At 41.1% G+C, this 26444-nt stretch overlaps 1 protein-coding gene across 2 annotated transcripts; it reads left to right on the forward strand.

Annotated features, from left to right (window-relative positions):
• FHIP2A (FHF complex subunit HOOK interacting protein 2A) lies at positions 1 to 23439 on the forward strand. 2 transcript variants are annotated; one of them, XM_081104697.1, is made up of 18 exons: positions 1 to 217; positions 6901 to 6979; positions 10372 to 10541; positions 12157 to 12261; positions 12742 to 12864; positions 14168 to 14461; positions 14646 to 14842; positions 17720 to 17834; positions 18322 to 18398; positions 18480 to 18672; positions 19181 to 19350; positions 19732 to 19875; positions 20977 to 21067; positions 21602 to 21745; positions 22022 to 22162; positions 22519 to 22622; positions 22723 to 22841; positions 23014 to 23276. In XM_081104697.1, the coding sequence occupies exons 1-17, from the start codon at positions 173 to 175 to the stop codon at positions 22826 to 22828; spliced, it is 2298 nt and encodes a 765-aa protein (XP_080960823.1). In that variant the 5' UTR covers positions 1 to 172; the 3' UTR covers positions 22829 to 22841; positions 23014 to 23276. The 2 variants fall into 2 exon arrangements, with proteins under 2 accessions (XP_080960823.1, XP_080960822.1); XM_081104696.1 differs by having other exon boundaries at positions 22723 to 23439.
• Positions 23440 to 26444: the final 3005 nt, after the last annotated feature.

Here is a 26444-nt window from a genome sequence, read left to right on the forward strand (position 1 = left end):
CGCCCGCCGCCCGCGCACCTGGGCGCCCGCCGCCTCCCGGCTCCGCTCGGCCTCCGCGCCCGCACCGGCCTTCACTCTGGAGCGGCCCCGGCAGCCGCAGCAGGGGCGGCGGCGGCGGATCGAGGAGCTCTCCAGGTCGTCCCGGGAGCGGCTGCTGCAGTCCCGGGACAAGATGTTCTCCAAGTTCACCTCCATCCTGCAGCACGCCGTGGAGGCGGTAAGGCCGCGGCGGCGCGCACAGGCCGGCGGGCGGCCTAGCTCCCTACCCGCGGCCGGCGCCCCGCGGCCCGGCTCCCGGAGGGCGAGGGCGAGGCCGGGGCGGGCGCTGCCGGCTCTCGGGTCGCCGGGGCCTCGGGCCTGACTCGGAGCCGGTCCCTTCCGGGGATTCCCGTCCTGCCGGGCCCGGCGGGGGCGCGTGCCCTCCCCAGCGGCGTGGGCTGCGGTGCCCGGGAGGACCGGCCCTGCCGCCGGGGAGGGGGTGTCTCCGATTCCCTGATGGGGACGGGGAGCCGGGGAGCACCTGGCGGGGCCCCCGGGAGCGCCCCCGGGGCCGTGACCGTTAGCTTCCGCGGCAGACAGTGGCCGGCCTGGAGCCAGACAAAAGGAACGGCCCCGCGCGGCTCGGGTTGGGTTTGTTTTGTTTTGTGTTTGGGGGGCGGGGGAGCAGGAAGGTGCGCGCCTACCTGGGGGCGACCCCGGCGAGGACGCACCCACCCGACCCGGTGCCGTGGCCCCGCCAGCTCTGCGCGCAGGCCTGGCCGGCGGGACCCGGTGATGGATGTGACACCGAGGAGCTTGGAGGGGCTCGGAGTGGGGGTTCGCCGCCCGGGCCCCGCCATCTGTTTCCTCTCCTGCCTCCTCTTCCTGGACGCCCTGCGTTCGTCCTGCCATTGTGCTCGCCTCCGAGGACCCGAGACCCCCGCGTCGACACGCACTGTTCCCAGGTCCTCGCAGGCCAGCCCCGGAGGAGGACCGGAGCGGGTCTGGCGGCTGTCGGGTTACCCAGGGGCCTATGGCTTTGCTGAGTTGCTTTCCTCGACTCTGGGAGATGTGCATCCTGTGAAGCAACTGTTACTTTGCCGATTTTTAAAATGTCATCCTCTTTTCTGTGTTCAGATTGGGTGATAGCGCACATTAAAAGACACCCAACTTTATTTAAAAAACAAAAACAAAAACAATTCCAGTAGGACAGTTTCTGTTGCCATGGATTTTAAAAACTCGGTCATGAAAACAAACTTTGGTACAGTTATTTTAAGTGGCAGGTGGGAAATGTTTTTGGATCCTTTGAGCTTTACGACAGGTTCTTGGGAAAACGTGTGTCGCACATCAAGAGAGGACGTGTGCATGAATGAAGAGCAGTGTGACACATGAGGGAGGGGACAGTTTTAGACTCTGAGACGTTTGTCCACAGTCTGCAGCGTCTTTATGGTAAAAGAATTAGACTAAAATTTGTAAAAAGCAGTGGCATTTACATTTGACATTATTCCTTAACCATCACTTACTTTTCAACATTGACTAGTTTAATATTGAGATCACTGGGAATAAAAATGTAGTACATTATTTATATCCTTTACCTACCAGGCTCATGTTTATAGAAAATAGGTACTTAGAAAAAGATGGCTTTCATGCTCTCCCAGTAAAGACTCATTTTGTCCCTGAGGCCTGTGTTTTCGGGCCTCATTATCTTTTCGTAATTGTATATGTTCGCATCTACCAAATTATCCATGTAGATCGTCTGACGCTGGTTCTGTCCTATCCAGGGTCTCTACTTTGCTGAAGTTAGTGAGGAAGTTAGAGTGGATTATACTCACCTCAGAAAGACCACCACGTTGAATTTAGGAACGTTGTTTTTACTGGCTTCGAGTTGGTGTTTTCAGCTGTCAGGCTCCCCAGTTTACCTAGATAGGAGGTGAAAGCTCATGAAAAAATGTTGACACACACTTTTTTTTCTTCTAACATATCTCTTGGGAATGAATTCATACCTCATGATAAATAAGCCATCTGTGTGGCACGTGAGGAATACTTTTTCCTAGCCCAAGATTGGTTTCCATTTATGAAGTTCTAGTTATTTGCTCAACATTGTTTTCTGTAAGCTCACCTTACCGTTCCTCACTTCTTTTCATTAGCTTTTCTCTGTATTCCTTTTAATTGGTATGCTCAATTAGTACTTTCTGATACAGTATTACAATTAATATAATAATTATCAGGATTGTACAGACAGGTGCTAGTCCTGCAGGCAGACTCGGACATGACCTTTTTCAGCCTGTCATCGCATGACTTGATGTTTTCCCATTTGGTATTATTACATTTAGGTTTCTTTATCCCATTGGATCAGGCTTCAAGTGGTTTTTTCTTTTTAGGGGTGACCAGATACTTATTCATTTAAGTGAGATTTAAAGGCAGATTTAATGGTTTGTCTTCACTTCCTGTTAACTACTTACAAGAAAAAAAACACCACTAAGATATTTTCAAAGGTTAGGATTTGAAAATGTGTTATTAAGCTGATAGACTGCGATTTGAGTTTAGGAGAGAAATTCACCCCTTGATCAAAAACAAAACTTGTCATTCTTGCCTCTCCTTTCAGAAGTGACAGGCCCCCTTCAGTATAGTGAGGGTTGGCCAGTAAGAGTTATGAAACCAATCTGTTTTGTTAGTTGCCCCGTGTCACAAATCTGAAATCAGGCCTCTCTTGTTCTGAAGTTGGCCTGGATCATTTCAGTACAAATTCTCCAAAGGGTAATAAATAAAATACCTTCCAATTAAGTACAAGTCAGTATTTGTTGAGGGCCTGGTCTGTGCTAGGTCATCTGCCAGGGACTGGTATCTTTTAACTCCAGCCAGTTCCATCCTTTGAGGGCAGACTTATTCCAAAAGGAGAAAGGGCAGTAAGGGAAGAAAGTTTTATTCGTTTTAACTAGTTAATTCAATTGAAGTCATCTTTCATAATTTGAAATTACAGTTGAGAGCTAATCTTGATTTTGGGGGACCAGCTATTTCTTTAAAAAACGACTCTGCCCTGGGAATGAAAGGCTCCAGTCAGACCTATGTCGTGTTCTCTTGAAGTGTATTCTTTAACAAGAAGAGATTTCTAACTTCCGTTTGGGGTCATTCAGCAAGTGTTGAATGAGCCCACCGTGACAGCATGGCCCAGTGCAAGAGACACAGACATGCCCTTGTCCTTGCCCACGATGTTTACAGTCTCATTTGGGAGACAAAACAAATACATATGCAGTTAAAGTATAAGCAATGCACAAGAGTGTGGCTTAGCCCTTAAAGCCAGACAGAACAGGGTTCCAGTCCCTATCTCAGAATTGTTGTGAAAATTTAAATGAGATCATGTACCTGAAGTGCTTAGTGCAGTACCTGGCACTTAGTAAGTGCTCAGTAAAGGTTAAGCACTATTATTATTATTATTACTAGAGGCCCAGCGCACGATTAAATCATGTGCGTGTAGGGTCCCCTAGGCCCAGCCTGCCATCAGGGCCATGTCTGCCACCCCACGAGGCCTCCCACGCTCCATTGACACTGCTGGTGCCCCCGGGAGTGAGGGGTGAGGGGAGAGCCCAAGAGGTGCTCCATGCACCTCCTGGTGACCGGTTGTTTGGTCGTTACAGCATTACGGCCACGTGCCTTTTATAATATAGATGATTTATTATTATTATTATTATTATTATTATTTGGATGGCTGTTCAGCCAGTGAGTTCCAAGGGAGGAAGGGGGCAGGCACTTAGGATTGGAGTAGTTGGGAAAGGCTTTCTGGAGGACACGAGACTTGAGCTGGACTTTGGAGGCAGAGATGAGAGGAAGGGCATTAGAAAAGTTGGGGTGAAGAAGTGTTTTAAAAGATCTGGGCATGGAGTGTTCATGATACACGTGCGGCAGCATGCAGATGGGGCTTTGAGGACACTAGTTCTCATGTGGATTATCAGTGGAGATCCTCCGTGTGGTAGGCATTTTGAAGACAGACAGTCTGGGTTTCTCGTTACAAGCAGTGTTTCCTTGGGCAAGTCAGTTACCTGGCTTTGGGTCTTAATAGGAGTTTGTTTGGGAAAAGTAGGCTTTTATTGTGAACACTTAAGACCACACACAGTGAGTGCAAACTTTGTAGCACACCGCCTGGCACATAACTACTTACTAAATGTGGCAACCGCTGTGCCATTCATTTATTCACTCAATAGATGTCAGCGAATGGTTACTAAATGCCATCACTGAGTTGGAAACTGGGGATTCAGTGATGAAAAGATGACCATTCCCAGTCTTCGTAGAGTTCACAATCTAGTGGAGAAGATGGATAATTCAACAATTAAAGACGTGGGATGAGGACTAGGAGAGAGGGGGCAGACTGGTAGGGGGTTCCACAGCGTGGGTGGAAAAGGCTATATCCTAGGCAGGGAGTCTGGCAAGATTTCCCAGAGAAAGCTGTGGGTAAGTTAGGTACTTATGTCAATTTCTGTTTGAGATATGGATTGCATGAATTTTCAAAAATTTAATCGCTGTTTTGTTCAAGTTAACTCAAATTAGAATTCCCTCAGGCTGATTCACACATCTCTTCCCTTTTTGTTTTTTTACCCAGAGCATAAATGTTTTTATGCAATGATAAAGCAGGTAATTCATTCGCATGTGAGAATTAGTAATGGAAGAGGCAAGTTTACTAGGAAGTTTTACATAAATAAGGAAATTTATTCATGTTTGAACTAGATTGTTACTAAACTAAGTTATTAGCAATTTAGAACTGCTTCGCCAGCTGCTTAAATAGTATTTTTTTCTTTAAATCAAACTCCTGGAAGAGGGGTATTTTATAAGTAAGCAAGGACATCATCCCTTGAATTTTTCTGTAATTACAAAGGTCCTGACACAAACCCTGGAAGGCCTTGGATTTAGTGGCTTCCCCTGGAAATAGAGTTAAGTCCCATGGGTAACATAATTTGGAACAAGGATGCTGTGATCTTATATACTCAGGAGGTTCCCTCAGGAAAATTTAACAAATCACACACTTATACTTAAGAAACTAAGTACATTTCTTGAAATGCCAAATTTCATTTGGGTTTTTCCCAATTGTTAATACATTTAACTATATGTAAAGCTGGTATATTAAAAAAAAAAAAAAAAAAAGAACAGGTCTAAAAGAAAAAGAGAAATTTTATGTTTTGAAAAAGATTCCCAAAACAAGCAGCTGATTAAAACAGATTTTTTTTTTAATCTGAAAATTTCAGGAAGATTGTTTTTCCAAATTAACACCTTCATTCTTACTTTTTTATTTTTCCCCCTCAACCTCCCACAAGTCATTTCTCTCTCCATGTTCTTGAAGTGTAGTACTCCCGAAGGTTTTAACTCCTTTGTTAAAGATTTTAGAGTGTTTAAAATTTTTTCATAAAATCCTATTTGAAAATGAGATGAATGCTTATGTTCTCGTAACTCAGTATTATTCAGAAGGGTGAGAATGGGCAGGGATGGAAGAGCCAGCAGCATTAAGGTGGTGATGATTGCTGAGCACTCCTCAGGCCCTGTTTCTCCCTAAATACATTTCACCTTCTGGATTGAAACCGTGTCACCTTCTGGGCTGAAACCAGAGTTTATAATTGCCCAATAGTTTGGAAGTTGTTTTCGCAGGGTTTCGAACTTCGAGTTCTCTGCTGGGGACACCAAGAAATCAAAAGGGAACAAGTAGAAGGGCAGGAGTAACATGACCTCTTAGGTCGTCTGTCTAGATCAAGTACATGAAATTGGACGATTACCCTGACAGAGTTCAGGTTACCAGAATAGAAACCTATTTGCTCTTAAGTGAGCTGGGCCAACTCTGTACTTTCTGGTAAAAATTTATTGATGATACTAAAGAGGGCTCGCTCTCTCTCTCTCTCTCTCTCTCTTTTTCTCCCCCCTCCTCCCCCCCCTTCAAAGGAAAATGTTGGTGAAGATGCACCAGGTCTTTTTTCTTTTTGGTTACTCCTCACCTGAGGATATTTTTCCATTGCTCTTTAGTGAGAGGATGGAAGGGAGGGAGAAGGGGAGGAGAGAGAGAAACATCCATGTGAGAGACACACATAAACGTTCCCTCCCGCATGCGCCCTGACCAGGGACAGAGCTCAAACCTGCAACTGAGATACATGCCCTTCACCGGAAATCGAACCCATGACCCTTTGGTCTGCAGGCCAATGCTCTAACCAGGGAGTAAAACTGGCCAGAGCCACCAAGCCTTTTCTGTCCATTTAACACACATTTGAAATACTTGTAGGTTTGGGGAAGGGCTATAATTTTGGTCTTAAAACCTCTGAAGTAAATTTCAAAGCTAAAATGTAAAACATTTTTGACTTTGTGCCTTGTTCACATAGTTATTTTGCTGAAAATACGCCCTGCCTATTCTAGGCTTAAAAAAGAAAAGATGTACATCTGTCTGCCACTGAGAGCGGGAACAGTTTTAATCTGATTACGGGGTTGACTTTGGTATATGTCGTAGTAGTGATGATGTGTCACTAATGATATAGCAGCATTTTGCTGTTTTGCATGTCAAAGTCCTAGGTACAATGCCCTTATCCCCGGTGACTGATAAGGGCATTTTACTGATACTTGAGTAATAGAATATTGTGTGTTTTCACTGAATAGTTTCTTTTGAAGCCCTCTGCAGTTACTGCTTTCTGGGGAAGGGAACTAAATAATCCTGTAGTTTAATAATAATGTTGATAAATGTGTGTGTCCTCTTTCTTAAGAAATCATTTTCATCTTCTTGGATTTGACTCATTTTGCTTCTCTTTGATGTCTGGCAAATGGGAGCAAGTAAAAGCTCACCCCTTATTTGTATGTTGCTTTTGCATGATTAGTAGACAAATACAGAATTGTACTTTGTGGGAAACTGGAATGCCACTTTCTTAACTGTGGTCTTTTTGTGTGTGTGTTTTTGTGCAGCTAGCACCCTCTCTTCCTTTACAAGAAGATTTCGTTTACCACTGGAAGGCAATTACCCATTACTACATAGAGACTTCGGGTAAGAAACAATGCTAAGGCTAATTACACAGAAAAATGTGGAATACGAAAATGTATTTCACATTCGTCTTCAGTTATATTTAAATTTATAAGCAATTTACTTTTAATTCCTCTTTTAGATTCATTAAAAAAAAAACACACCTAGTGAGCACCTACGCTGTGTAGGCATTTTTCCAGGCACTGGGGGATAGAACCATCAAAAAGACAAAATCCATAACAAAATTAATACATTGATTGGAGGGAAGCAAACAAGTAGACAGATACATACAGTGTGTCAGATGGAAAGTGTTAAAGAGACCATGAAGCAGGCTGAGGAAATAGAAGTGTGTGCTGGGGGTAGGAATATGGCCTTTGTAGGTCAGAGAAAGCCTCATTGCCCCAGGCCAGGTCTGAACTGAAGTCTGAGGGAGAGAGGAAGCAAGTCCAGGGTGGGGGTGAGGGGGGAGGGGGGCAGGGAGTGGGAGAGAAATTGCAGGAAAAGGAGATGTGCATAGACCCTGAGGCTGGAACAGGCAGCCTGCGCTTGCGTAGACAATTTCTGGAACTGTGGGGAAGCCAGTGTGGCTAGAGTGAATGAGGAGAAATTGGTAGGAGATAAAATCAAAGCTGGAGGGTGGGGATTCACATAAGACCTTGTAAGCCATCCCAAGGGCTTTGGCTTGTACTCTCAGGTGGGCAGCCATTAGAGGGTTTTGGGCAGAGGTGACCGGGTCACTGTGGCTTCTATGAAAATTTAGATTGAAGGGATGTGGAGGTGACGCCGCCAGTAAACAGTTAGGGGACTATTGCAGTGGTTTGAGAGGTGATGGTGGCTTAGACCAGGGGGGAAGGTGATCAGAAGTGATCGTATTCTGGGTATGTTTTGAAGAATTGGATATTGGGCATGAGAGAATAAAAGGCAAGGCTATCTCCAAAGTTTTGATGTAAGTAGTGAAACTGGAAAAATAGAGAATGAGGAGACTGCAGGAGGAGCAGGTTTGAAAGAGAATTTTCAACATATTGAATTTGAGATGCTCATGATCTATCTAGTTCAGTGGTTCTCAACCTTCCTAATGCTGCGACCCTTTAATACAGTATCTCATGTTGTGGTGACTCCCAATGTTATTGTTACAAATTGAACATAATTAAAGCATAGTGATTAATCACAAAAACAATATGTAATTATATATGTGTTTTCCTATGGCCTTAGGTGACCCCTGTGAAAGGGTTGTTCGACCCCCAAAGGGGTCGCGACCCATAGGTTGAGAACCGCTAATCTAGTTGGATGTGTCAAGTAGGCAATTGGAAATAGGCATTCAGGGTAGAGATCTAACGAAATGAGCGATATGAAATTGAGAGTCCTGAGACTAGATGAGCTTATCTAGGGAGTAAGGATTAATGGGAGAGAGAAGGTGTTCAGGAACTGAGCCCTTGGACTCGATGTCTAGGGATTAGGAAGATGAGAACAATAGCGAAACCAAGAGAGACTGGAACCCCGGAGTTAGGTAGGTTGCTCTACTGGGGAGTGTTGGCGTAAAGGGAGCTGAGAAATGGAGCAGCAGCTGGAGGGAGGTGTAGTGTCAAAAGAGGCAAGGATACTTTAAGGTAAAAAGTATGCAATTTATAATTTAATGGGAATGACCTAGTAGGGAGGGAAAGGTGAGTATAGTAGTCAGATGAGATCATTTCGGGGCAATGTCCCTGAGTAGGCAGGGGGCAAGGGGCAGGAGGGAGGGAGAGAATGGGACCTAGTGCACAAGCAGAGGCTTAGCGCTCAATAGGTTGTGGACAGTTTCTCCATAAACAATAAGGTAGAAAGCAGAACATCTGGGAATACGTGCAGGAAGCGGGCAGACGTGGTGTAGGAAGTCTTCAGAAGTTACCTTCTGGTTTCCGTTTTTCTCAGTGAGTATGTAGGATGCAGAGTGAATGTGGGGGAACATGAACAGTTAGTCAAGGCTGGGCAAACTTTCCCAGTAAAGGGCCAGGGGTAGGCCATGTGGTCTCTCTGTAACTGCTCAGTTCTGTTGTAATGCAAACTGGCCATTGATAACGTGTAAAAGAATATACAGTCCCTTGTTCTAATACAACTTTATTTATCAAAATAGATGGCAAGGCTGGATTTGCCCTGCGGGTAAAGTTTGGAACTTCTGAAGTCGGGAATAGGGAAGTACAGTAGCATTGCTACATGGCATGTGGGCTCCCTTGAGGAATGATAGGTAAACGCTAGTGGATATGCAGGTTGGGCACATGTCATTTCACTGAAAGGAAACATGAAAAAATGGTGGTTGATTTGGCAAGTCGATAGGGTTATGGGGGATGTGTCTTAAAGGAAAAAAACTCCTTTATATTTGTGCAATGAATAAAAATCAGACTATACACAGGGTGAGGCAAAAGTAGGTGTACAGTTGTGAGTCCATGAAACAAGTTTATTCTTGTATTATTTATTATTTTATTTTCCATACAAACAACTGTACACCTACTTTTGCCCCACTCTATATTCTGTAAGTTAGTTTTTATTCATAATAATGTAGAAATAAGAGCCATTTGGGGAAAAATGGGAACATGATCAGGAAAAATGCATGTAAACATAAAAATTTTGTATGTACTTGTAATTAAATTTTTTTTTCAATTAGCCAGTTAGATGGTCTGAATTTTAAGTATCTTTATATAGAAACAGGTTGGCCTTGACATTAAGCTTACTAACCTAGAAAACAGAGAGAGGACAGGTTCTGTTTTGATTGCCACTGAGTTACTTCTTAGCACTGGGAAGTCATCTCCATCATGAAAACACGAGGAGACCAAAGAAGCCCTTTTAACAATTTCTGACATTCTTCTTATTAACAGACAGCTATTCCCAAAGTCAAAGAGATAGAAACATCAGTGATGAGAAAGAATCATCGATAGGCTGCCTCCTGCTTATCCCCAACTGGGGATGGAGCCCGTAACCCGGGCATGTGCCCTGACCAGGTTTATGAGTCAACGCTCAACCATTGAGCCACATTGGCCAGGCTGATTCAGTTTTCTAATAAGAGGGCAAAAGCTCCCAGCCTGTGTGGCTTAGTTGGTTCTAGTGTTATCTCGTACACCAACAGGTTGTGGGTTTGATTCCAAGTCAGTGCATGTGCCCAGAATTTGGTTCCATCCTCAGCATGCAGGAGGCAAACCGATCGATGTTTCTCTTTCACATCAATGTTTCTCTCTCTCTTTCTAAAAATCAATTTTAAAAAAATGGTTAAAGCATCATCTAAATTCTGGCAAAGATAATTATACTATGAGTATAAACCTCATTTAAGTGTATAGTTCAGATTTTTCTAGTTTAAAATATGCAGTTTAATATTCAATAAAGTATTTAGTTTAAATACGCAGTTTAAAAATGTTGGGTTGTTTGACAAACGTTTTTTTATCATTTAGATGACAAAGCCCCAGTGACAGATACAAATATTCCATCTCATCTGGAACAGATGTTAGATATATTGGTACAAGAAGAAAAGGAACGGGAATCTGGAGAGACGGGGCCATGTATGGAATACTTGCTTCATCACAAGATCCTGGAAACATTATATACCTTAGGGAAAGCTGATGTAAGTTTCTAATCCACATCATGTCCTTAGGCACGTAATACATGTAGTCACGTCTTAGAGATAAAGAAGCTGCCAAGTACTACATTTAATTGTAGAGGTATGTATTAATCATGGCAGGACTTAAGTCAGTGTTGTACAAAAAATGAAAATCGTGCATCCTATAAGAACATGACTTTCCATAGAGATAGCAAAACTCCCAAATGCGCTGGACAACAACTGGTACCTGGGCAGCCTAGGATCCCAGTGTAAACATTTATGAAAATAAACTCAAGTACATGTGCTCAGCATCAAAGGAAGTGAGAAGGAACCCAGTGAAAGTTGGGTTACAAAAATTAGGAATTATACAAAAACAGAAATAGGAATTCTGTTTCATAATCCTGAAAGAGAATGTCACTGATTCTTCTGACATTAACTCTCCTAGTAAGTGGAGACCATTCAAGTTTTTAGGCCTAATGAGTCTTGGGAAATCTTTGTGAAGCTGGTATTCAATAAATAATATTCTGTGCTTCAAAACTTTCAAATTACTTATAAAGGTAGTGAGGGTAGGGGAAGAACTTGGGGTTCAGGTTAGGAGGCCTGGCTTTGTCACTAATATACTGCAACCTTCAGCAAGTCTTGCTGGTTAATCTTCCTCTTCTTTCAAAACAAGGAAGTGATATCAAGCAGCCTTAACTCTAAAAATCTGTGATTCTGTTCAGTGAATGTCTTAAGTTGAATAAATATTGATTTTTCAGTACATTTTAGTGGTTGTACTACTAACAATATTTTGATATAGGTAATTGTAACTACTAGTGGTTTATCTGAATAATGCAAGGTATTGCTATCTTAAAAATATTGTGCTTAACATAATTTATACTGTTTCTGGATAGCATGTCTGTGATCATGCTTTAGAAATGCTACACATTTTGTGACTGTATTTTAGTTCTGAGGCAGTATAAGCAGGTTAATTATAGACCATATAACATTCATTCATACTCTCTTAATTCACAATGTGAATAATCATGTTTACCTACTTTTAAGAAAATATTTAAAACAACTGTCATGTTATAAAAACTTCTTTTTTAAATATTAATTGCCTACAATAATAATTTAAATAACTTTGCAACTAACTTAAAACAGTGTTGTTGGCCTAGATCACAGAAGTGTATACCATAGGAATCCTTTTATTGACATACATATGTTAGGCTTTATTCACTCCTGCATTTATATGATGCACAGTTATTGATTACCTGCCATTAGTTTAAGTAACAACAGTCTGACTTTACTTTGCCAAGGAGGTAAGTATAATTGTTTCATGTTATCTTAGCACTTAGAGTAAAAACAGGCTGACGTCACCCGAACCACGCTCGGATCTCAACAGCGTATTGCCACCATGCGGTCTATAATTACATCAGCCCCTGGCCCCATTTGCTGTATTCTAGTCCCAGATGTCATTTTATTTCCAGGATACCAGGCATTAATAATTGATTGAGAATTTTATCCTGGCTAATTGCACTGACTGGTGAGGGTGGAATACGTTTGAATTCATTGTCTCTCCTATATTGTAAGCATTTGAGTAAGCGTGTTTGTATTGTCTGTTCCTTTCTTATTTGCTTTCCTTTCCTCTTTTACTCAGTGTCCTCCAGGAATGAAGCAGCAGGTGCTGGGATTCTACACCAAACTCCTGGGCAGAATCAAGCAGCCGCTACTTCCGCACATCAACGTGCACAGGCCCGTGCAGGTACGTGTTCCCCACACACAAAGTTATTTGGTTCGATTGCTTTGGGTATAGATATAATTGTATATAATTTTTCTAAGAGTACAAATAATACAGGAAGTTATTCTAAAAATTACATGCAAATTAGCAAGTACTTGAGCTTTATGTATGACATGGTATTAAATGTATTTCATGTCTTTATTATATTTTTCTTTTAAAATTTTATACATTGATTTTTCCTTTAACTTATCTCCATGACATCTCAAGGAGTGTTTTATATACCTCATTCATTTGGGGGGGGGTGGGGGGGGGTAATGCATTTGAAAAATTTACTACTAGTAAATTTATTTTGATGTTGGTGATTGTAAATAGTGTCCTTTCTGAATAATGCAAGCTGTTTGCATTATTTGAAAACTTTAAATATCCCTAAGGTATATGGATGGCTATATACATACTTGTGAAAAATAAGCTAACTTTAAACATTTTTGAAAAAATTGTTGACAGAAATTAATTCGACTCTGTGGTGAAGTCCTTGCAACACCAACGGAAAATGAAGAAATTCAGTTTCTCTGTATTGTGTGTGCAAAACTGAAAGAAGATCCCTATTTGGTTAATTTTTTTCTGGAGGTACAGTATCCTCATCACTCTTCAGAGCATGCCTGTGTTCGCATTTTTCTGTGCATTTTACTTCCTCCTGCTGGTTAGTCAGCTCCTTGAGGACCAGGGCTCTGGTCTGTTCATCTCTGGGTCCCCCAGCTTCTCTGTCTAGTGCCTGGCACAATGCATAAGGACTGTTTAATTAACACGGCTGAATGAAGGCATCCTTAGAGAAACACAACTTTATTACCTGTAAGTATAGACAGTCACAAAAGTACTTTGCAGTTCTTAAGCACATCCCCCTGAAATCTAACCTATATTCAATTTATACCATCTAACATACGCATTTACTGTGGGTTAAATCCTATGGTAAATGAGCTAAAACTGTCTTTACCCTAAAAGAGTTTATAGGCTGGTGATGAAGGTAAGACGAATATTCAGATACAATAGCAGTCAAATAGGCATCACTAACACTGTTCACTGCTTATGGTCAGTGAAACATTTTGTAGAGCAAGCATGTCAAACTCGTGGCCCTCAGGCTGCATGTGGCCCACGATGAATATTTTTGCGGCCCAGCCAATATAACGGTATGTAAGAAACGTTTTAATAAAAATTTCGTAACTTGATTTTTACAATATCCTGTTATACATAATTATTAATTACGAACTACAACGTTCACTAATGACTGATGGCTATAATCGTGTTGCATTCATTTCCTTTACGTGCCTAACACGCAGGTGCACCATTTCTCTCCACTAATACCAGCAGCAAATATTTTAGCAGCTGATTGCCACGTCATTAGTCTTGTACTGACTTGTTTGGTGTGCGCAACAGGAAATATTTCACTTTCAGAGAACAAGAAAAATAGGTTTATTTAAGTTACGCTTATTAATTTGTGCAGTTATTCAGTGTCTGGTAAGTTAATGTTCAAGAAAAGATTAATTTTTATTAAAATATTCTGTTATTTTATGTTAACGATGACTCATTTATTTCAGCCCTTTGTATTCAGCATGACTCTATCGAAATAAACCTACGTTTCTATGAAAATTGAAGCTTTTGTTTTTTTGCGGCCTACAAAAACTTAAACCTTGTTTATTTGGCCCATGTAAGCCTTTGAGTTTGACATGCTTGTTGTAGAGAGCGAAATGCCTCTGCGAGGTTTAAAATACCTAGAACACATTTTGTTAAAGTCTGAGCGTGTTCATTGGTCAAAAACACTTCTGTTGCTCTGCTGGCTAGACACTGAACGTTAACGATAGGAAAATCCATTCAGGCATGATACCTGTTTGAGAGGCTTTTGATGTGACACTACAACACCTGTACTCCTTTTCAGAATAAGTTGAAATCGTTGGCTTCCAAAGGAGCAGCCAGTGTCACTGCAGAAGACACGTTAAAAGGCGCAGAGTCCTTGTCCACAGACACGGGACAGCCCTGTCGGCCCGAGGAGCTGCCTGGTGCCTCAGGGACGGAGCAGACAGACTTAGACGATGAGCCTCCTCCTCAGACAGACGACCTGTCCACGGGCCTGGAGAACCTGAGTGTCGCGTCACTGCCGGAGGCCACGGTCGTCCGCCCAAACCAGGATTACAACCTCGTGAATTCCTTGTTAAATCTCACCAGAAGCCCTGTGAGTCGTCATCTCTATAACTTTCCCTCCTAATGTGATCACAGTTATATGCACTTAAAATAGAAAAAAAAAAATCTTTTCTTATTTGAGAGTAAAGCATTAAATCCTTTGAAGTTAAATTTTTTCCCAACTACTCGTCGGATATCTAATTCGGGAATTGAAAGGGGTGTGTGTTCCCCCGCAGGACGGCCGGATAGCTGTGAAGGCCTGCGAGGGCCTCATGTTGTTAGCAAGTTTGCCAGAGCCCAAGGCTGCCAAGTGCCTCACGCAGAGCACGTGCCTGTGCGAACTCCTGACCGACAGACTCGCCGCCCTGTACAAGGCCCTCCCTCCGTCGGTGGACCCCTTAGATATTGAAACCGTGGAAGCCATCAACTGGGGGTAAGAACCACCACTTGTGTGTTTCCATGAAAGCGACTTCCCATCCTGCACTTTCACATCCATTTCCAATGAGCGTTTACAGGAATCCTTCGTTTTGAAAAAGGTGACATAGCTAGTGAGCATTAAATGGGATTGTTTTGTGAGGCTTGTTTTGAATTGGTTATTAATTAGTGGAAATAAATGGGTATGGGAATAGTCCAGCTGTTATAAGGAAGCTACTTTGCCTCTGTCCATTACAGTGATCAGTCAAGACCTTCATTACATTAAGATCAATAACTTTATCTGTTTGTTTGTTTATTTATTTATTTTTTTCACTGTAAGTGTAGATCACACTCCAGATTTCAAGTACTTGAAAAAAAAGAATGTAAAATACCTTATTAATAATTTTTATATCGAATGTCGGTTGAAATACTATTTTGGATATATTGGGTTCAATTAGCTATGTCATTAAACTTAGTTTCACCTGCCTTAATTTGCTTATTTGAATGTGGCTACTAAAAATTTTTAAATTACACACGTGGTTAGCATTACACTTCCACTGGGGAGTTGTGTAGTAAATTTTGAGAATTGTTGCTGTAGAGCAGTGATTTTCAACCTTTTTCATCTCATGGCACACATAAACTAATTACGAAAATTCTGCAGAACACCAAAACATATTTTTTTGCTGGTCTGACAAAAAAAAAATAGGTATAATTTTGATTCATTCACCCTGGACAGCTATGGTCATGTTGGCTACTGTCATTTTTTTATTTGACAAGCTAAGGGAGAAGAGGTCAGTGCCCCTGACTGTGCAGGCAGGTGTTGCATGTTTCAAACATTCTGGCTGTTCACTGGCTGCAGCCGCTGCTGGAGAGCAATAGTTCCCACTGGGACAGTTGTGTTCCCCCAGGGACATTTGCCAGCATCTGAGACTGTCACCAATGGGGGCAGGGGTTCTATGGGCATCTATTAGATAACAGTTGGGGATGTGGCTAAATGTCCTGTAATGCACAGGACAGTCCCCGACAACTAAGAATTACCAGGTTCAAAATATGTTTTTTAAAAATCCTAAGAAAAAGTAATCTTTTTTATGAATAAGTCCCACGGTCCCTGGGGCAGTCTTGTGTGGTTCCTGGCCTCCCTATGTAGGACCGCTCCTCCTACCTCGTTCTCTCACCCCTTTACCCATCTTTCAGGGCTGCCCCTTGATTCTCGTAGGAAACTATGATTATTGTAGAACATTTATAAGTTATTAAAAAGTATAAAGCAACCCTAACTGGTTTGGCTCAGTGGATAGAGCATCAGCCTGCGGACTGAAGGGTCCCAGGTTCGATTCCGGTCAAGGGCATGTACCTTGGTTGCGGGTACATCCCCAGTTAGGGAGTGTGCAGGAAGCAGCTGATCGATGTTTCTCTCTCATTGATGTTTCTAACTCTCTATCCCTCTCCCTTCCTCTCTGTAAAAAATCAATAAAATATATATTTTTTAAAAAGTATAAAGCAGCATAAATAAAATCACCCATAATCCCACCATCTATAAGCAGGATCATATTTTTTTTTAAATATACTTTTATTGACTTCAGAGAGGAAGGGAGAGGGAGAGAAAAGATAGAAACATCAATGATGAGAGAGAATCATCAATTGGCTGCCTCCTGCACGCCCCACACTGGAGATCCAGCCGGCAACCCGGACGTGTGCCCTGACCAGGAATCGAACTGATGACCTCCTGGTTCATGGGTCAGTGCTCAACCACTGAGCCACGCTGGCTGGGCAAGCAGGATAATATCTATAATAATAATAACTTAATATGCAAATTGACCGAATAACCAAACAGCAGAATGACTATCCAGACAACCTTCTATGACAACCACTGGCACCAGGCCAGCCAAGGCAGGTGCAATTCGATTGCTCGGGCCTGGCCATCACCCCATGATCGCCTTGCAGAGGGAGGCCCAGGCCACTGGCCAGCGGGCTGTGGCGGGTGGGCAGGGCCTCCCTCTGTGGGGGCGATCCATCATGGAGCCCCACCTGGGTGGGCAGGGCATCCCTCTTTGGGGCGATTGATGGCAGAGCCCCGTGAGCGATCGCCCCAAAGAGGGAGACCCAGGCTACCTGGCGGCAGTGCTGTGGCGGGTAGCCTGGGCCTCCCTCTGTGGGGGTGTTCCTTCGCGGAGCCCCAGCCGGGCGGGCAAGGCCTAGCTCTTTGGGGAAATCCATCGAGGAGCCCCAGCTGGGTGTGTGGGGCCTACCTCTTTGGGGTGATCAATCACGGGGCTCCCGGACTGTGAGAAAGCACGGGCTGGGCTGAGGGACACCCCACCCCCCCCCCGAAGTGCACGAATTTCGTGCACTGGACCTCTAGTTATGACATAATAACCTGTTACTGGTTTTCTATTTATTTTTGACCCTTCTTGGTTTTTACTTGTTTTTCTCCACCCTGTATTCTGCCGACATCTGTCGGTCAGACCCACTTGCTAATTCCACTGTCGTACATGTTAAGGCAGGAAGAGAAGCAGGCCAGTCATTTCCTTGTGCAGATCCTCCGTCACCTTCCTTTTTCTTCCTCCCAGCACCGAGATTCTCCCACTCTTCATTCCTGTTACTTGGTCAAGTTCATGGCAGAAGTATGAGGAGCTGATAATGGTTTTTCTCCTGCAGCTCCGTTCTGCTTTAGTCCCTCTTTTCCCACATAATGAGTGAAAATTACTTAGAACTTTTATTTCAGAGTTTTTCTCTAATCTTTAGCTTTCTTTTATAAAGCCCTCATCCGGTAGTCATGCTGTATTGCCTGTGTAAATACATCATCCTGTGTAAGTTCATTCACGTGCCTTCCTGTTCCATATGCCCTGAGCTGCATTCATGCTTTTGGATGACTTAGTGTTTCTTCTGTGCCCCACAGTTTGGACTCATATAGTCATAAAGAAGATGCATCAGCATTTCCAGGAAAACGAGCCTTAATTTCATTTCTTTCCTGGTTTGATTATTGTGATCAACTCATAAAGGAAGCACAAAAGGTTGGGATGTTTTTGTTGTTTACTGATCCTTTAAAAATGTAACTGTCTATTAAGTGAAATTTGAATTCTCAGTTAATATCCCCAAATATATCTTAACTGTCCTAGGATAGCACAGTTAGTAAAATAAATAAAACCAAATGAACAAGAGAAATGCATATGTATAGAGTGTATGTGTTACAACTGTAGAATAAATTACAATTCCAGTTCTGCCTTTATATTTCTTTAAGTATTGTAGTACAGCCTTCATAAGATAGCATTGGCCTCCCTCCCTTTCTCCTCTATGGGAAGATGTTACTACCGTGAGGTGATTAAGATAATATTTTTATCCTGCTTGTTGGAAATTTAGATACAATGTAAAGCACTTAATAACTAGCATCTAATCTAGGCAAGTCTATTTTCCACATTAATGCAGACAGAGGGTGGAGACTGATTTATTGATGTTACAAATTAATCTCTCTCTGATATCGATGCTTGTTCTATATTCTAGACTACTGCTGTTGCTCTTGCCAAAGCCATCCATGAAAGATTTTTTATTGGTGTTATGGAACCTCAGTTAATGCAAACGTGAGTGGTTTCTTTACTTAAAAAGTAAAACCGCTGTGTTCATGTTACTTTTGCCCGCTAATTCCCTGTTTCTTATGCCAGTTCCGAGATGGGTATCCTGACGTCGACTGCTTTGCTTCATCGCATTGTTCGGCAAGTCACCTCCAATGTTTTGCTTCAAGAAATGGTGTTTTTTATCCTTGGGGAACAGAGGGAGCCAGAAACTCTGGCAGATATGAACAGACACCCTTTAAGACACAGGTTAATTGAACATTGTGATCACATATCTGATGAGGTGAGCTGTGCAAGGGTTTAGAATTTGACTTAGAGCAGCGGTTCTCAACCTGTGGGTTGCGACCCCTTTGGGAGTCGAACGACCCTATCACAGGGGTCGCCTAAGACCATTGGAAAACACATATATAATTACATATTGTTTTTGTGGTTAATCACTATGCTTTAATTATGTTCAATTTGTAACAATGAAAATACATCCTGCATATCAGATATTTGCATTACGATTCATAACAGTAGCAAAATTACAGTTATGAAGTAGCAACGAAAATAATTTTATGGTTGGGGGTCACCACAACATGAGGAACTGTATTAAGGGTCGTGGCATTAGGAAGGTTGAGAACCACTGACTTAGAGTCTTTGAAATACTGACTTTAATATATTTGTGACGTGTTGAATACAGCCTCTTTTTTTTTAATGTGGCTTTAAAAATTGACACTATGACTTATAGGATGGCAAGAAGACTTTATTGAAAGACATTTTTCAGTTAGCCTTATCGTTTTTGGTTTCAGATAAGCATAATGACACTAAGGATGTTTGAACATCTTTTACAAAAACCCAATGAGCACATTCTTTACAACTTGGTCCTAAGAAATCTTGAAGAAAGAAATTATACGGAATATAAACCCGTGTGTCCAGAAGATAAAGATGTGGTAGAGAACGGACAGATAGCAGGAGCAGTGTAAGTTTCTAGCCAGCTCTGTGAATTTAGCATTTCACGTAGAATCATAATTTTCTCTTTCCTCTTATTTCCCTATTCATTAAAAAAATCTCTAACAGTTTGCAAGTTTTAAAAAAATAAATCTTAGATATCTTAATATTACTGTCCCTTTAAATTATAAGTGGCATTATCTATTCATTAGGTCTAACACAATCACTATCTTCTTGAGTTTGATGTTAGTATAAAACGTTAATTCCTCTATAAAATATCAGTACATTATTTCTTAATTTTTTTAAACAAAATTATGTAAGAATAAAATTATTTCTAAGAGCATAGCAGAGAATCTTTTGGTTTAGAAAATATAATAAAATGTTTTCTTATGCGTCATTAAATTAAACTTAGAGATCTGGAAGAAGATCCATTATTTACTGACATTTCACCAGATAACACTTTGTCAAACCAAGAATGGCTTAGTTCTTCGCCACCTGCTACTCCAGACCACCCCAGAAATGATGGGAAGACTGAAGTCCATAAAATTGTGAATAGGTGAGTTGCTACGTACATTTAACTTGCACCTCTCTTTTTTTTTTTCTAAATATATTCTTATTGATTTAGGAGGGGAAGGGAGAGGAAGAGAGAGAGATAGATAGATACATCAATAATGAGAGAGAATCATTGTTTGGCTGCCTCCTGCATACCCCTACTGGGGATATAGTCCGAAACTCAGGCTTGTGGCCTGACCAGGAATCAAACCATAACCTCCTTTTTCATAGGTCGATGCTCAACCACTGACCTACACACGGCAGAGCGACTGGTGTTTCTTTTACTTGTTTTTATAACAAATAACAGCTCTGCCCTTGGATTGTTACAGAGATATCGTATGAACTCAGTCTCCCCTTGTTTAATCTAAAGATTATGTGAGCCTTTTGTCACAGTTAGGTCGCCAGTGAGAGCCTCAGGGCAACGTGAGTAGCAAAAGAGAAAGGCTCTGCTTAAGACAGAAATAAACACCCGTGACCTTAGTGAAACTGACCTTCTAAGTACCCTTCCTTTTGTATGTAAATAGTTTTAAGTAAATTCCCAAGTGCAATAACATTGAAAATCTCCAATTTGACAAACTGTGCTTATTAGATATTTACTCCTAAGGATAAGGTCATTTTTTTTGTTAGTCTGTGGTTTTACTTTTTTTTTTTTTTTAAGTGCCCTTTCTATGGCAATTTCCTTCTTTTTCTTCCTTTGCAGTGCTCTTACTGATACACCTGGTTCTTTCAGATGACTAGAGAAAATTGCATGTCGCTCAAGATATAAAGTCAGGACGCATGCAATCTTAAGTTCACTTACTTGAAGGCCAGTTTCCCGAGATTAACAAACAGCATGGCAGTCTGTCCATGTGCTGTAATGTAAACAAACAAACAAAAAAGTCATTTTAGGCTTACTTCTCCTTTAAGAGGAATGAGTAATTTTTGAATCAATGCTTTAATGACAGTGTATTTAATCAGTAAGGCTGATTAAGAAAATACAATTTTATTTTTCAAGACTCCGCATGCATTAATACTTGTTTAAACTGAAGATATCGCTAGGTATTTTAATACATATAAAGAAATCGTGAGAGTATTATGTTACTGATTTTAACTTTTTTCGTTGAAGTTTTCTCTGTCTGGTACCGGATGAAGCGAAATCCTCCTACCACGTTGAGGGCACAGGATATGACACCTACCTCCGAGATGCTCACAGGCAGGTGAGTCTAATACCCACATTTTTGAAATGAAATCGAATGGGAATGCACTCACACACCTGTCACACCGCCCACAGTCATTTCTCCAACGTTTCCCTTTCTCTGCAAGGCCTGGCCTCCGCTCTCACCACTAGAGCTTCCTGCAAGTGACCTCACCTTGCATTTCACTGTCTCTATCTCAAGGTTTCTTTATTGCCCCCTCTTCCTTTCCCTCTCTCTTTTTTCCCTTCGTCCCTTTCTTCCCTTTCCGACATTATATCTCCCCCAAATCCTTTCCCCGCTAATCCAAAGGTGACCTTTAAATGATTCTCCGCCGCCCTTACTTCCATTCCACCGGCTTATTCTCCTTTTTCCTCTCCACCACTGTCCTCCACGCACAGTGGTCTGTAACGCTGTCCCTCCGTCACACCCTCACCCGGCCTCTGCCCTCTGCCCTCTGCGTTCTCATATGGATTTTGATATTCCTGTTGGAGGAAATCGTTTCTATTTCACCTCAGTTTGTTTTGGGTTAATTTGATCTAAATGCTTTCTCCCTAGTTCCGGGACTACTGTGCTATCTGCTTAAGATGGGAGTGGCCTGGGTCTCCAAAAGCCTTGGAAAAGTGCAACTTAGAAGCCACTTTCTTTGAAGGTCATTTTTTGAAAGTTTTATTTGACAGAATGGGAAGAATTCTTGATCAGGTAATAAAACCACCTGGGTAACACAGAGACGTTCTGACATGTTGTGTTTGTTTTTTCTGTATATTACATGCATAAACGTTTAGGGCTGAGTTATATGCACTGTGACTAAGTGGTGAGAACTAGTTTAGTTACAGGTGTTTCCATTGTAGAAGAGCAGGTGGAGGAGGGAGGAGTAAATGGTCAGTTTTCCTCTCTTGAAAGACAAAATGGTAAAGTGCTCCGGGATGGACATGACGAATAACATCAGATGTGTTTTTGTTCCTCACCTCTCCCCAGCCGTATGACGTAAATTTACAAGTGACCTCGGTGTTGTCCAGACTGTCTCTCTTCCCTCATCCGCACGTACACGAATACCTTTTGGATCCCTATGTGAACCTTGCTTCTGGCTGTCGGTCTCTCTTCTCTGTCATTGTCAGGGTGAGTGATTGGTTTTGTTATATTTTCTTCAGGCTTAATAAACCTGTCCAATGAACAACTTAATATCATTGCATGTAATCAGTGTCACATAGAGGAAAATATGTCTACTGTTTAGAAGTAATTATTTCACTATAAAATATGAAGAAAAAAAGGAAAATTCATTTTTTAAAATTATATATATATATATAATGTCTCTATTTAAGGAGTAGATATGAGTCCTCTGTCAAAGATGGTTATGCAAATAGTGAAAGGCGGCATTCTTCATTTAGTGAAAGGAAATGGGGTATGTTTTTTATCCTGAAAATCCCTATGCAGCTGGTTTTAGGAACCGAGTTCCTTTTGTGTCTGTGATGTAGGTCGTCGGAGACCTTATGGTTAGAATCCAGCGTATTCAAGACTTTACTCCCAAGCTTCTACTAGTCAGAAAGCGATTACTTGGTTTAGAACCGGAAGGCCCTATGTAAGTCAGTGTTTCACTTTTTTTTTCCCACTATAAAAATTCCACCCAAACTGACAGCCTGCTGCTATCTTGATTGACGTGTTGCCTCTTGTCCGCCCAGGGTGGACCACATCACCTTGCTGGAGGGCGTGATCGTGCTGGAAGAGTTCTGCAAGGAGCTGGCGGCCATCGCGTTTGTGAAGTACCACGCTTCCTCCACGCCATAGATACCCCTCCCAGGTAACCAAGCGAACAGAACTGCTGTGCACATTTCACCTCATGAAGAGAGGATGATAAAAGGCCCTTTTCAATGAAGTATTGCTGCAAACTGGACCGAAGCATTTCGAACCCATCGAGTGGGCAACTTCAGTACAATGTTGTATAATAGTGTTTCCATTGCTTTTTCATTAAGGCGCCATACATAGATGTGCACGTCCTTGAATCCAGGACACAATCAAAGGAACTTCCGGAAATAAGCATTTCTAATGCCTGTGTGGAAAGCCGCAGATTTCTGATGTCATGCCTTTGATGTTTCTGTTATTTTAATATCCTTTTTGGTAGCAAGGCATTTTGACATTCTCTGGAACTCAGATGCTTATATTCTTTTGGATTAATCAGAAGCAAAAAAACAACAACAATGAATTTTTATAACTTTTTAAGGTAAGAATTCTTATCAAACAAAATATGAAAAACTGTAAATGAGAAAAAAATACAATTCAGGGACCATCAAATGAGTTGAGTTAATAATAGGAGATAAAAATGTGTAGAGAACCATTAACTTCCTTCAGCTTTTCTAAGAATAACAATTTAATATGATAATAAAATTCTTGATTAATATAATATATATATTTTTAAAGAAATGTTCTTTTACTCGTGTGCACATTGCCATGTAGGTGATTAATGTTCATGTATGGGTCCCAGTTTATTTAAACCGTGTCATTTTGGCAACAATACCGAGTTTGTGCTCACCAGTGGTAGTGCTTGCTAAAATAGTATTTTTTAAAGCTAATTTACACGTGTTAGGTTGAGAACCTTTTTTTTGTTCTATCTCTCTTTGAAAATTGTTTCATGAAATCACTTTATAATTTGATTTTCTTACTGAAATGCATGGTCGTGTCTTGGTGGGGAACTCACTGATAACTCTTAGAATCAAAATTCCAATGGCCTCCCTAATGTTTACATTTATGTTTTCATTTTGTTCAGTCTTTTGTTTTAAATTATTTGAGAGAGAGAGTTAAAAACCAAACAGACAGACCAGTCTGTCCTGTTTACATGGGAAAGAATGTGGGTGCAGTGGGTATGTATGTGAGTGGGTATGTATGTAGGAACTGTGGGTAGCTTGGCAGAGCTGTGCGGGCACCACGTGCTGGGAGTTAATTGACAGAATGTTGTTTGCTGATCCACTCTCTATTCCTCCTGTAAGTGACGCTTATTCCTCAGATATATTGCTTCTAAGCTTTCTTCTTTAGTTGAAGTGTTAAGCAGCAGCACTTTCTTGTCTTTCCGTTTACTGATATTTAGGGAGCAGATTATCAGATTTCTGGCTTCCGAGGCACTCTTGCTGCTGCCCCTCCTGGGAAGTTGTTTTCTGTGGCGTGTCTGCAGTTTCACGGTGTGTGGCGTATGCACAGAAGCATGTTTTACGCCACCCCTAATTTTGTCGCATTCGTTTTTCTGATTTATTTTATAGTTCGTTTTTGCTATTTATTGTGAAGAAAATATCAAAAGATGATGAATATTCTTGGCTCTAGAATGCTTACCACCAGTAAAACAACAACAAAGAGACTGAATTTCTAATTCAATGTGCATCTTCGTTAGCTCCTCCTAAGGCATTTATTCAGCAAAACAGCAGAAAAACAAAAGTGGGAGGTAGTTACTTTGTGTGTGCTTTTCTTTAAATGATTTTTCATGAGGGGAAAACAGTAAGTTTGCTGTATTTACTCATTAGGCCATGCAAGGAACTCAGCAACATCTTCAGTTTTAGGTGTAGTTGCAGCCTACTTTGATGTAGGTGTATTTAAAATAAGGCAATACGAGATATTAGATGTTTCCTCATGTGTTCATAGTGTTTGATAGGTGTAATAGCAAAGACATGACCTTTCAGACCAAATGTTATTTAATCTTTGATTTCACAATGGGACCCTATAGCTAATGCATGAAACCAAGTTCTGAAAAGCTTTAACTCTTATATTTTTTATATGTATGTATGCTGCTTCTTAAAACATTTTTTCTAAGTTATTGTAATGACTTTGATTTGTAGTCAACTAAAGCTTAAAGTATATTTTCTCTTCTCAGTTTCTTTCTCTCCTTCCCACTCTCTCTCTCTCTCTCCCTCCATCTCTCCCTCTCTTTCTCTTTCTTTCTTTTATTCATATTTAGTAGGGACCTAGAGCCAGCACAACTTCTCACAGTGAGTTGAACCTGTTAGCGAAACATCCTACTACATTGCTGGTCTTTTTGTACTGTCATTCAGAAGCTGAATATTTCCATTACTTGGGTACTTGCAAAATAGTGACCAAAATATACTGTGTTGGGTAGAAAATACCATCTTAACAACGGATTGCCCTAAGCAAGTTCCAAACCAAACTTTAGCCTTGCTTCACCTTGGTATAAATAGCTACGCCCATTTTTAAAAAATCTTTCTCTCTAACAGTATAGTCTTTGTGGTTATTTTTAGTAATGAGCCACATTCTTTACTTGCTAGAACTCAGACTTGTCTTTAGCCAATTATCAGTGCAGTACTCACATCATAACTATGTAATGTTCTCGTAAGATATCTGTGCAATATGGAAGCTATGAGTGGATTCATAGCTTTTTGGTTTAATTGTACATCATTGTGTGTGTACATGTGTACATATATGTATATATATATATAAGGACCAAAATCCTTAGCTTGCTTACACTGTTGCTAGTGTAAAGATTGTTACACTTAATTTTACAGGGCACAGATTATGGGGATTACCTTTATAGTCCATGGTAATATACTTCCATAAATTATTGCATTAATATACAATTACCAATTTAATTATGAAGTTCATAGGTATTGACAGAAGTTACAGTGAAGTGCTCAAACCACAAATTATGTAGTAATTATATTTTGGGTTGTTTAATTAATCAAAATATGCATGTCATTGTGACACATGATGTGTTAAAACATGATCGATAATCATATTTCTGGGCCCTGTAAAATAGTGTTACTGTAATACTCTGTTTGCCTCCTGCCTTGTTTACATTAAACAAAGGACATTTGGTAAATTTTCCTATTGAACATTGTGTAGGTTACTGACAGTGTTACCACGGCCTGAAATTCTTGGGCCATCTGTGAAGAAACTTCAGATGGTGATTGTGTACCTACTATCTCTTTAAAGGAAGTTGTGGTCAAGTCCAACTTTTTGTGCTAACAATGCATGCAGGACTATGAGGGATGATCTAAAAATAAATCATGCAATTTAAACAAAATGTCTTGTATTCTTATAGACTTCTAATTGGAAACGTGTTTATTCACCGGTAAGTTGAAAACAATAATTCCTAACACACAAAAGGGTATGGCACACAACGATCAATAGGTCACTTCAGCATTGACTTCAGGGAGATAACGGGAAAGAATATATTAATATTTGTGGAGGGGAATGTGCAGTTTGAAAGATCCCCCTGGGTGAGCCTCAGAAATGTGTCCCCCACACTTGGAATATCTATAAAGGCAGTGCTTATTAAAATACATTTCATTTTCAAAACTGAGCTCTCAGCAGTTGAAGTGTGTATATATTTCTTTGGGACACCCTGTATATTATCCACCCCACCCCTTAGGAAACATTTCCTTAAAGGAAGGAATGTTTGTAAAAG

This window comes from Myotis nattereri, assembly GCF_964212035.1.
Source record: "Myotis nattereri genome assembly, chromosome: 13".
NCBI classification, from domain to species: domain Eukaryota; kingdom Metazoa; phylum Chordata; class Mammalia; order Chiroptera; family Vespertilionidae; genus Myotis; species Myotis nattereri.